This window comes from Fusarium keratoplasticum, chromosome 5 (genome assembly GCF_025433545.1).
Source record: "Fusarium keratoplasticum isolate Fu6.1 chromosome 5, whole genome shotgun sequence".
Taxonomy (NCBI): Eukaryota; Fungi; Ascomycota; class Sordariomycetes; order Hypocreales; family Nectriaceae; genus Fusarium; species Fusarium keratoplasticum.
In genome coordinates, this window is record NC_070533.1 from 468,340 (window position 1) to 480,209 (window position 11,870).

Below are 11,870 nucleotides of genomic sequence, written 5' to 3' on the forward strand. Positions count from 1 at the left end.
GCTCAGACGGGAAATTTTAGGAAATGACATGGAAACGCCAAGATTGTCCCCTGGACTGTCAGGCCAGCTAAGTGGATAGCGCCTCAAAGCCACTGCTGGCATGGCTGCGTCTGGAGGACAGTCTAAAAGGGAAAAAAGAAATTCACTGCATCTTGAGAACAAGGCATCATTTCCGACGGTGCATTCACCGAGTAGCTTACGACTCTGGCCACGTATAACACAACCTACTCCAGAGCATGAAGACACGAGACAACTTGGCCCAACTTGCATGTGATACTGACAAGGAAAAGAAAAGCCCCACCAAACTAAAATAGCAAGAGCCGACATGGATCAAGAGGTCATTCCAACGATTGAGGCTCATGGTGTCTGTCACTGATCAAAGGCCCTGGGAGGTTTTGTTAAGCCCCATAATAACTCCCGTCAGCCAATCACAGACAGGCGCGCAAACCTGAGGCTCCAAGCACGAATTGCCCATTTCCTTAGTAATTCGCAACCTCAGGCAGAACAATTTGATCTCATTTCATCTCATCTCCAACAAAAACACGGCATGAAGAAATCGATAGCCTGCGGCGCATGTCGTTCCTCCAAGCGTAAAGTACCATGCGACAGCCTCTCTCCAATCCTTTCCAATCTCCTTGGCTGATGGCGCCGTAGTGCATCCACTCGGGCGGGCCACCCTGCAGTCGATGCCGCGACCGCGGCGATGAGTGCATCTTCCCTCCCAAGGGCACCTCCTTCATCTTCCGACGGAGTCGTCTTGAGCGTCATGGACGTGAGCATGAGAGTGCTTCACAGCTGGCCGTCAGGGGCCAGGCCCGCTCGGAAGAGTGGCTGGCTGCCCGGTCAAAGACGTTGGCTGCGGTGGACGCCTTCGAGTTTCTAACCGACGAGGTCAAGAACAGCTATCTACGGTGTTCCTACAAGTGGTCTTTTCACCATATCCCCAATCTTCTCATAGGGATACGTGAGAAGACGCTCGATCCTCTGCTTGTTTGGGCTATGCTGGCAATCACGGTGAGGTGCGCTCTCAATGCCCCAATCACTTGTCCCTCACTCACCGCGTCAATACAGATTCTCCCAGGCCGCTCCTCCAGGGTACTCTAGCCAGGTCGAGGCCAGCAACACATTTGCTACTCATGCCCGATCAATGGTGTTGTCATTAGTCGACCAACCGACTGTCCATCGAGCCCAGGTCCTCCTCATGCTGACCGGCCATTCCTGGGGCGCCGGTGAGGGCAGACGGGCGTGGGTATACCTAGGCATGGCCGTCAGAATGGCTCAGGTCTTAGGTCTATTTGAAGAGCCGACATCCGTAACGACTCGCGACGACTTCATCGCCGCCGAGGAGAGACGACGCACAGCATGGACCTGCTTCCTAATGGACAGCCTTCTCAGCGGAGGTAAAGGCCGAGATAGGATGCTCTCGGCCGACAAGATGCGGATACAACTTCCCTGCGAATCCGACAGCTTCAACTTTGGAGAGCTAGTCATCTGCGAGAGGCTAGACGGCTCATTGCCCGAAGGACCCCGGCTGGGCGAGCAAGGGAACCTCGGCATCGTCGCATATAGCATGAGGGTCGCTGATATATGGGGTGCCGTTGCGAAATGGGCCTGCACACCACATGACAACAATCAACCACCCTGGCAGCCTCAATCCGACTTTCAGTACCTGCTCTCGCGGCTAAATGTGTGGAAGGACTCGTTGCCCAAGCGGTTACAGTATGAGCTGTTCCTGTTAAGGGCCCATAGTGTGTCCAACCAGGGTCAGGCGTACTGCTACATGCACTGCATCTACTTCATGAGCGTCATCTTCCTCTATCGGTCATATCTCCCCGAAGTGGAGATGCAAAAGGCGAGAGTAGGCGACCAAGAGTGGGATCAATGGTCAGCATGGTCGAGCAAGGAGTTAGTCGAGGTAGCCGAGCAGGTCTGCGAGATGCTCCAGGAGATGCGTGCCTTTGGCCTCTACTTTCTACGGGGTCTGGTTCCGTGGATTGGCTTTACCATCTACACGGCAGTAGGGACGATGCTGTATTTCTACCACTTCCCCAATCCCGGCGATACACCACATCAGATTGAGCGGAGGCGCGAGCACATCGTTGAGGGATTGCTGTTTCTCAAGGATATGCGACAAGCGTGGCCTATGGCAGATACCTGGGTGAGTTCTCCCTCTCAAACTCTGGCACACTTCCACTAACATCAACCCCAGCGAGAAAAGATCAAAGCGATGCAAATATTTTACACCAACATCAAAGCCGAAGGAGACCAAGCAGTAACACCAGGCGAGAGGAGAGAAATGCGAAACGCAATCATCGACTACGGAGCCCTACAGCCCGACCCCGTCCGACAACCCGACGCCGAGAGCAACGACGAGCAGGTGGGTTCATCCTCCGAAGCCTTTACGCAGCTGCCAACAAGACCCAAGAGCGCAACAGACGGCGAAAACGACGCTGCCCCTACTGCCGTGGACTTTGCGCCAGATCAGCTCAACTTTATCGCACCAGCCGACATTGACCTGTTTGACACCAACTTTGAGTTTGGAAGCAACATGCACGCGACATTTGCGGATACAACGCAGGGCTTCTGGGAGAGCTTCCCGGGAAGCATGGACATCCAAGGCGACATGGGAGGCGAGTAGAGAGGGCATTCTTCCCGACCGAGTTCAAAAGTCCAGCATGCCAAGCTGCGGGTACACGTTTGGATAAAAAGAGAGGGCGGAATTGAAGCTGGATAACCCGACGTGCAAGGCAATTGAATGGAGTCAAGTAGAAGCACGACATTGGTCAGTCAGAGGCAAAGATCTGCAACTCTGCTGGCGCTAATCGTAAGACGAATCCCCTCTCCCCCCCCGCGTTTCCTGGCAAAGGTGAATTCAGGCTAAATGCCGTGACACGAACGAGGCGCCGTCCTCGGGGAGGATAAGTATTGAGTGATGGGGGTTGTCATGAAGATGAACGTGGGGTGATACTGACAATTGAACTCTTGTCTCTCTTGTCTCTCTCACCTTTCCTTCAGCTCTCAGTCACTCGTCAAGATGCCTCTCGTCAGAAACCCCATCCTCCCCGGGTTCAACCCCGACCCCTCAATCCTCAGAGTCGGCTCCGACTACTACGTAGCAACATCGACATTCGAGTGGTTCCCCGGAGTCCAGATCCACCACTCCAAAGATCTCGCAAACTGGACATTGGCAGTCCGTCCTCTCACCCGCAAGAGCCAGCTCGACATGCGCGGCGACCCAGACAGCTGCGGTGTCTGGGCTCCCTGTCTCACTCATGATGGTGAAAAGTTCTGGCTCGTTTACACGGATGTGAAGCGGAAGGATGGGTCTTTCAAGGATACGCACAACTACATCATCAGTGCTCCGGCTATTGAAGGACCATGGTCTGATCCCATTTATGCCAACTCGTCTGGCTTTGATCCTTCACTGTTTCACGACGAGGATGGTCGCAAGTGGTTCAGCAACATGACATGGGACCACCGGGCTCGTCCCCTCCTGTTCGCCGGCATCATGCTTCAAGAGTTTGACCCAAAAGCAGGCAAACTCGTCGGCCCACGGAAGAATGTCTACCAGGGAACAGACCTCAAGTTCGTCGAGGGACCTCACATGTACAAGCGCAACGGGTGGTATTACATGTTGACAGCCGAAGGAGGAACGGGATACAACCACGCCGTCACGCTTGCACGGTCTCGAAACATCTGGGGTCCTTATGAGGATCATCCTCAGAAGCATATTCTCACGTCCAAGGACACTCCCAACGTCGCGCTGCAGAGGGCTGGACACGGCGATATCGTGGATACGCCTGACGGCAAGACTTATATCGTGCATCTCACTGGACGGCCGATTGGTCAGAAGCGTCGGTGCGTGTTGGGACGAGAGACGGGAATCCAAGAAGCATACTGGGGTGACGACGACTGGCTCTACGTGAAGAATGGGCCAGTCCCGAGCCTCTTCGTTGACCTCCCCGCCGCACGAGATGACACAGCATACTGGGCTGAGCAGCGATACACGTTTGAGAACGGTCTTCACCAAGACTTTCAGTGGCTGCGAACACCAGAGCCAGAGCGCATCTTCTCGGTGAACGACGGAAAGCTCACTTTGATCGGTCGCGAGTCAATCGGATCATGGTTTGAACAGTCTCTAGTGGCAAGGCGACAGACGCATTTCTCTTGTGACGCCGAGACTGTCATCGACTTTTCCCCAGAGGACGAGCGCCAATTTGCAGGACTTACAGCCTACTACTCTCGCTACAACTTCTTCTACCTCACCGTCACAGCCCACTCAGACGGCCAGAGAGAGCTTTCCATCATGAGCTCAGAAGACTCATCTCCCCTCGGTAAGCTCGAACCTCAAAAGGCAGAACCGGTAAAACTCCCCAACGAGGGCAAGGTGAAGCTGGGTCTATCCATTCGCATGAGCAAGCTCCAATTCTACTACGCCCTCGAGGGTGACGAACTGAAAGATTATGGTCCCGTTCTGGATGCTTCGATCCTATCGGATGAGTGCGGTGGACATGTAGGAGATGGGAGCTTCACTGGTTCATTCCTAGGAGTGGCGTGCTCGGACTTGAATGGACTTGGGATAGAGGCCAAGTTTGACTACTTTGTGTACCGACCTGTCCACCACGAGTTGGACCGCTACGAGATATAGACATTTATACATGAACATGGTGGCACGAGGAGAACAGCATGAAATCATTTAATGGCATTTGTTAAGGTATCTATGAGTACAGAATCGAAAACGGCTCCAGGTGCATTCCCCGCCACTCAATGGCATGTCTAGCACTTCTTAAGACCAAAGGCCTCCTTGGCAAGGTTCAGAGCGTCGAGGCGAGGCTGCTCAGGCGTGACATCCACACATTTCATGTACAGCAAGAAACCCTCGTCGATATCCCTTCGCAGAGCCTCGCGCACGTCGGGCTTGCACTGGGTCGTCAGGAACCAAGGACCAGAGGCAAAGTTGTACTTGTCGTCGACGACGTCGTCGAGGAGGGCGTTGAGGGTGCTGTTGGAGAGACCGTCCACACTCTTGATGTCGGCGTACTTGTCCTTGAGCTCGGGAATGCTCTGGGCGTACTTGAGGTTCCACTGCGCCATCTGCATGTTTGCGGTACCTTGGCCAGGTCGTCCGGGGCTCTTGTTGCGCTTGTACTGAAAGTCGACAGACTCAAAGGCCATGAGAGAAAGAATGGCGGCCATCTCCTTGACGTCGTAGATGCCGTAGTCGTAGAAGCCCTTGGTGATGAAGGGGGCGGCCTGCTTGGCGGTGCGGCACTCGTCGTTCTTGGGGTCGCACTTGACAGACTTGGGGGCTGCGTGCTCGATGATGGGGGCGGCGTAGAGGGGGCTGGCGAGTGAGAGGTTGGCGAAGCCGAGAAGGGCGGCGGCCGAGAGGGAAAGGAACTTCATCTTGTTGTTCTTGGGAGAGTATGGGTGTGTGTATGTGTGTGTGTACGTTGACGCACGGGTATATGAGTGTATGAGAGGAAAAGACAGAATGGAAATGTGCTGAGGACGTCGATCAACGGGTCGTCAGACAGTGTTTATAAGACGCTCTGAACAAAGAGAGTGATCAATGACAAACAGACACAGCCTGAACGTGGAGAAAGGTGAACAATGCAGGCTCAGCCGCGAACAAGTAAAGGACAGGGAATGTAAGCGGGAACAGACAAGGAAGAGAGAGAATGGATCCCCGTTGTAAGGCTGGGGGGCTGTACGTCTGACAGAGCAGGAGAAAAAAAAGAGATGCCGATCAAAATCAGCCAGACATCGAGCCAAGCCTGACTCTTTATGCCACCCGAAACCCCCTGAGTCAATTGATCAGAAGGCAACAAAATGTTTCAAAACTCTCCTATCCCAACGGCACAAACGGCACGGCAGAGGCTCTCGAGAGAAGCAGCTGAAGCGTCACTCACAACCAATGGCGTCTCTCAATCGCGGGTCAAGAAACACATAGTGAAACGCACCCTGCTGCTGTAGCCCGAGAAGGAAAACGAATCAGTCTTAGCGCTTACTGAGGGGGGCAAAAGCTTTCTTGTGACCCCCCTTGAAATCCTTCAAGCAGGCTCCCGATATTGCAGGGGGAATCTCGAAAAGTCCGAGTTTCAAAGAGTCCGAACATGTCAGATTAACCTATTAACATGCTTCAACTCGAAATATCAAGACCTTGGGTTGCAATAAGCGCGCGTGGCCGCAGAATGTGAGGCCCCCAGCCCTGTTGGGTACTGTACCCAGCCCAGCCCAGCCCAGCCTAAGCGCGTGACAAACCTCGGCTAAGAATGCACGCAGCCTTATTTTTTAGGATACACCGCCACAAGTTAATCTGTGCCTGCGCCTCAGATTTGGCCTCCGCAGATCTATACTTGGGACACATGCAACCTCGCGTAATCGTTGCCATTTTGAGATCTCACTGCCCTTGACATCACAGCCTGACATTTTAAATCCACAGGCCCTTACAGTAAACCAGGGCCTGACATCTTGAACAGGGTTTCACATAAGCTGCCAAGACGAACCAAAAGACAAAAAGTCCAAAATACAAAAGGAAATCAATATTAGCGTCGGTGATATCACTAAGCAATCTCAACCCCCATGGTATAATCCCAACCCCCCAAACATTCCCTAAAAAAAAAAAACACTTCATCACATTACTCTCCATCCCACGTAACCTTCATAGAGGTAGGGAAAGGCCAGATGCTTCCCCAGTCCTCAGTCATGTACACGTAGAATCCACCAGGCCTGGGAACCTTCTTCAGCTCTCCCTGAGCACCGGGAACCCGGCGGAGTCCCTTCTTCCGGAACAGGGCGCGGAACAGCTCCGTGAGTGCCACCTGGCTGATGTTTCGGCCGAGGCACTCGTGGGGTCCGGTTCCGTAGTGGATGTACGACTCGAGAGGTCGCCGAGGGTCTACGACTTCCGGGTTGGGGAACACGTTGGGGTCCTTGGCCGCTGACACGAAAGAGACAAAGACGCGGTCGCCTGCCTTGACCTCGACTCTCTCGCCGTTGTCTTCCTCGATCACGTCGGCAGACTCAGCCTTGCGGTAGAGACCAAACGTGCCGGCCATTCTGATACCCTCCATGGCGTAACCCAGAAGGAGGGCGTCAGTCTCCTCACCGGTCTCGAGAGCGGCAATACGATGCAGCTCAGGACGGTACTTTTCACCCGCAGGCGAAAGATACCAATCCAGAGTTTGAGCAAACTACCGCAACGTTAGCAATCATTCCCTTCACACACAAACAGAATCACTCACCACCTGAGCCTGGTTGGGAACCATGGCTCCAGCCGTAGGAAGAATCTGGCTCCACACAATGTCCTCAGTGCTCAGCCCAGCCCTCTTAAGCCCCTTGGCCATGTTGACTCCATACGCAGCCAGAGGATCATCCTTGTTCGCCTTGCCCGTGAACAGACCCTTCATTCCAATACCGTTGGACAGCTTGACGTTCATCTCGACAACCTTGCCCAGCGCCTGCGCAACCTCTCGAGCGCCCTGCCTCAACGGGAACGACTTGGCAGGATCAATGTCGAAAAAGATACAGACAAAAATGACGGCGAGGATCTTGTAAAGCTCCTGCTCGGAAAAGAGTCCCTTGGGGTTCTCCTTGGTCTTGAGCGGCAGGTTAAACATGCGCGACACGAAATGCGTGTGCGCGAGGTTACCCACGTCCCGCACAACGTCGACCTGCGTCTTGCCCGCGAGCTTGTACGACTTTTCCGCCAGGAGTTTCTCGGCAATCATAGAGTAGAACGACTTGATGGCGCTCTTCCACGTGTCGTTGTACAGCAGCGCGCCCATGCACTTGCGCTGCTGGGCAAAGAAGGCGCCGTCTCCAGACAGCATGAAGCGGCGTCCGCCCTCGCCCATAAGGTGCCCAAGACCCTCGTCCCAGCACACCTTGTAGATCTCCTGGTTCTCCAGGATGTACTTGGCGGCGTTGTAGCCGACAATGTTGATGCGGGTGGGAGTAAAGCTAGGCCGGTCAAAGTCGAAGCGGTCCGCGCGCTTAAGATCCGTCAAGATCTTGCGGTTCTCGGAGGGAATCACCATGGGGTAGTGAGCATAGACCGAGTTGCCCGTAAAGTGCTGAGGGAAAGCCCGGATGAAGAGCTTGTAAAAGACACAGCCGTGGTTGATGTTGAGATCATAGTCAACCTCCTTGTAACCCCAGTTGGTCAGGTTACGAGGATGGTAGTCAGTCGTGTAGTACCGATCACCACGAACAAGGGCAACGGCATCAGACAAGACGACACGAGAGATGGTGTAAGTCGGAGCAATACCGACACCAGGAACCATAGGTGTCTTGGCCTCCTCAGCAACGATACCAGGATACAGCTCGACATAGTCGGGGTGCTGGTACAGGTTCCTCAGAGACTCGGCAATCTCAGGATCAGAGTTGATCTCCTCAAAGGTATCATAAGCCTTGAGACCAAAGTGCTTACGGAACTCGTTCAGACCAGCCAAGTTCCACTTGCGACCACGGATAATACCAAGCATCTCGACAGGCTTCATGATGCGAGGAACGTTGCGACCGCCAAAGGCACCACCAGGCTGCTCAATAGCAGTAGCAAGAGCATCGACAAGCTCATTGTCGTTAAACTTGCCATCCTTGCCACGCTTAAAGCCACCAAAGGTGCGCTCAGCAGGATCCTGAGGAACAGACATCTCAAACTTCTTGAGCGCCATCATCAAGGCACGCATGTCCATGGCGCCATAGTTGTCGCCCAGGAGCTGAACATAAAAGTCCTGGATCCACTTGTCATCCATCTCGGAGATGCAAGAGTGCCAGCGGTAGCAGAGGTTGAACTCGGCAGACACGACGTTGCCAGTACCAGACTCGGAGCCCTCCTTGGTACCGACCGAGACACCCATCTCCTGACGAGGATCAAGAGTCCATGTGGTATCAACACGGTTAAGGTTGATAATGTTGCGAACATAGTCAATGAGGGTAATGTTGATGTACAAACCCGACGTGACAAGACGAGCAGTCTCAAAAAGCTCCTCATCACGCTTCTTCCAAGCCGCAGCCGCAGCCTCAGGATCAAGGTTAGGAGCCGGCTTGGAGAAGCGACCGCCCTCATTAATGTCAGCGAGGTTAGTCGCGACGTGGTTGTGGAATCGGTTAAACATGATGAGGATGATGCAGACACCAGGAGGGTTTCCGATCAGACGCTTGTCGGCAAACGTGTCAGGCTTGAGCAGACCATCCTCAAATGTTCGGATCGAGTCGCGAGCTTCAACGGTGCTACCGTAGAGGGGAGAGAGGTCGAGATACGACGACGAGTCGTTCTGGTTGGGGTCCTTGAGGTTGGTCCAGAACAAGTCTGTTCAGTCAGTAATTGCCAACTAAAAGTCGAGTATGGCACATACCGTGGATGATGATGGTGGCCCAGTACCACAGAATGCTCGACACATTGTTGGGGTTCTTCTTGAAGCCATCACGAGCCATGACAGACTCAAACACAGCCTCAGGATCAGGCTGAGCACCAAGCGACATGCCCTTGGGACGAACAGATCGCGAATAAGGAGTCTTGGCGGCGCCAAGCTTGGGCATATAAGGGTTCTACCACTATTAGCAACTCAATTGAGACCTAGAAAGTGTGTATCCTCACGTTGAGAGATCCATCCGGCTGGCGGAAGCGGTACTGGTCACCCATGTACAGCATCGGCGGGTGATCGAGAGAGTTCCAGAGCTTGTCGATGAAGCTGTTGGTGAGAACCTCTTGAACCTTGGAGTGGTCATTCAGACTGGCGACGAGCTGGATGGTCCTCTCCATGATCATGGTCTTGTCATCTTGCTGAGTCTCGCCCTTGGCCTTGCTCTTGACAATGTCAAGCAGCGTCTTGAGGTCTGTCACGCATCAGCAAAACAACCCCAACCTCAGGCACACAAAACTCACCCTTGATCTTGAGACGACGGAGATCCTCCTTGAGACGAGGTCGGTTCACCACAGTCCTGTAGCTACCATCACCCATCTCAGTAGGCAGCGGCCTCTTGGAAAGAACCCGAAGCTTCTTGAAGCTCTTCAGAGCACCCTCCTTCTTCTGATTGGACTGGCCAGCAGCCTTGGGCTGCGGCTTGGGAGGAGCAGCAGCCTTTTCCTGGCTGTGGCCATTGGTGGCGTGGCCGTTCTTGACCTCTGCAGACGACATGATGGCGCAAGTGTGTGAGTGAGAGGAGAACAACCAGAACCCCAGAAAGAGGGGGGACACCCTCGGTCTTATCAACCATCATCACACATGCTTTTCAAGGGAAACAAAAGCTTAGCTTAGCGTCCACGAGTGAGACACGGCATTCCGCGTCGCCATGGTCCAAGGACGGGGTACACCTGGTGCGGCCCGCAAGGGAGCCGGGCAAGAAAGACGAGTGGTTGGACCAAGCAGTGGAACACACGATCCCCATTGTTGCTTTTCAGGATCAACCTCGTAGCTCGAGGCCGGCGCATCTAAGTGTCTTGAAATCGAGTGGAGGGGTGTGTACCTTGGGGTATCGTGAACTTCTGATAGTCTAGCTAGACCTGCAGACGGCACAGACAGTAGCTCCCCACAGATGTTCAACACCAAGATCTATCCCCATCTCTGATTTGCTCAGACACCTACACCACCATGTCTCGGAAGCAGCCCAATCGGAGGGGCTACCCACACAGATTTGAGATGCCCTTGACGTGACTGGCTTCTCTTTGTGGCGTCTAAACTGGGGAGCTGTCAATCGAACTAGCCAAGGTCAATGTCTAATCGAAATGAGCACAGAGAGACTGGCGGTCAATCTTTTTCCTTCTTGCTTGGCGACACTTGGAGGATAACCCTTGCTTTCCAGCAGAGCGAGACATGGTATGCGTGGTGAGCATGGCCCTGTTAGGCCTTCTTTCAGCTTGCCTTTAGACAATAAGACCCTGTACCGGTTAACCATTCACTCACCTTTGAGGCCTTCAGTTCTCTCCCTTCTCCTCTGCCGCCACCGACACCAGTTTCCGCCCCGGGAATGGATCGCGGTCCGAGCCGGCGGCCCTCTAGTCCACAAAGAGGAGCCACTAACCCTCAAAGAAGAATGCCTCCCTCCCCAATCGAGAAGGACGAGAGTGGACACGGTGCAATTTAATCCTAGACCCCGACTCTTTCTGCGTCGGCAGTCGTACCCTTTGTAGGGCGGCAATTGGGCAATCATCTCTAGCCTTGCAGATCCTCAACTGAGACATCCCTAGGGCCCCCCCATTGACAGACGACGCCATGTATGTCTCTTGTCTTGGTACATAGGGTGCGAAGATGAGGGGGCGTCAGGAATTATACCCGTTGTCATTGGGTAACCTCCTCATCTTGAGGCGAGCTGAAAAGCTTCTTTTGGACTATCCGACCCGCCCTGTGCCTCCCCAAGACAATGACGTGTAGGGAGATTTATCAGCGGGCTTGCTTCCCATCCCATCCCATCCCATGTCAGTCATTGCTTGGACGATCCTCATCCATACCTAACCTCCCCGAGGCCATCTCGTCTTGGCCCTGCAGCCATCAACCAGATTCTTCCTCTGCAAGAGTCCACTCTCCTCTTCAGCTCGCCTGGCCCTAGTCGATCCCTGCCCTATCAGTCCACGACCTACCTGGAGCTCGGATGGAACCACTGCCGACACCTCCACCGCAGAGCAGAGCAAATTCTCCTCGTCATGCACGCACAACCCTGTGTGCATGGAATGAATGAATGATTGATTGGTGTTGCAACACTCTGCTTGACTCTGGGGAGCACAGCATCATGTTGCAAGCTGAATCAGTTGCTCCTGGCAAAGTCCTATGACCTGTTTCTCAGTCCCCTCAAGCACCCAAGGCCGTCGTGCTCATCTCTCGGGCGATCGACTCGAACCAGCCATCAAAATCTGAGCATCCCAGACA

General features: G+C 53.9%; 4 protein-coding genes across 4 annotated transcripts; 2 read left to right on the forward strand and 2 right to left on the reverse strand.

Annotated features, from left to right (window-relative positions):
* Positions 1–535: 535 nt before the first annotated feature.
* Positions 536–2,638, forward strand: NCS57_00680300 (Zn(2)-C6 fungal-type domain-containing protein; the record flags this gene model as incomplete). The annotated part of the gene is made up of 5 exons (XM_053056677.1): positions 536–595; positions 655–1,019; positions 1,072–2,158; positions 2,210–2,377; positions 2,426–2,638. Exons 1-5 carry the CDS (start codon positions 548–550, stop codon positions 2,636–2,638), a joined length of 1,881 nt encoding a protein of 626 aa, XP_052912872.1. The 5' UTR covers positions 536–547.
* A 396-nt stretch (positions 2,639–3,034) lies between these two features.
* Positions 3,035–4,648, forward strand: NCS57_00680400 (Glycoside hydrolase family 43; the record flags this gene model as incomplete). Its single annotated transcript, XM_053056678.1, has 1 exon — positions 3,035–4,648. The coding sequence occupies one exon, from the start codon at positions 3,035–3,037 to the stop codon at positions 4,646–4,648; it is 1,614 nt and encodes a 537-aa protein (XP_052912873.1).
* A 128-nt stretch (positions 4,649–4,776) lies between these two features.
* On the reverse strand, positions 4,777–5,406 carry NCS57_00680500 (uncharacterized protein; the record flags this gene model as incomplete). Its single annotated transcript, XM_053056679.1, has 1 exon — positions 4,777–5,406. One exon carries the CDS (start codon positions 5,404–5,406, stop codon positions 4,777–4,779), a length of 630 nt encoding a protein of 209 aa, XP_052912874.1.
* A 1,235-nt stretch (positions 5,407–6,641) lies between these two features.
* NCS57_00680600 (uncharacterized protein) lies at positions 6,642–10,160 on the reverse strand (the record flags this gene model as incomplete). Its single annotated transcript, XM_053056680.1, has 5 exons — positions 9,893–10,160; positions 9,605–9,843; positions 9,363–9,555; positions 7,248–9,316; positions 6,642–7,196 (listed from the first exon to the last, which is right to left on the reverse strand). Exons 1-5 carry the CDS (start codon positions 10,143–10,145, stop codon positions 6,642–6,644), a joined length of 3,309 nt encoding a protein of 1,102 aa, XP_052912875.1. The 5' UTR covers positions 10,146–10,160.
* Between the last annotated feature and the right edge of the window lie 1,710 nt (positions 10,161–11,870).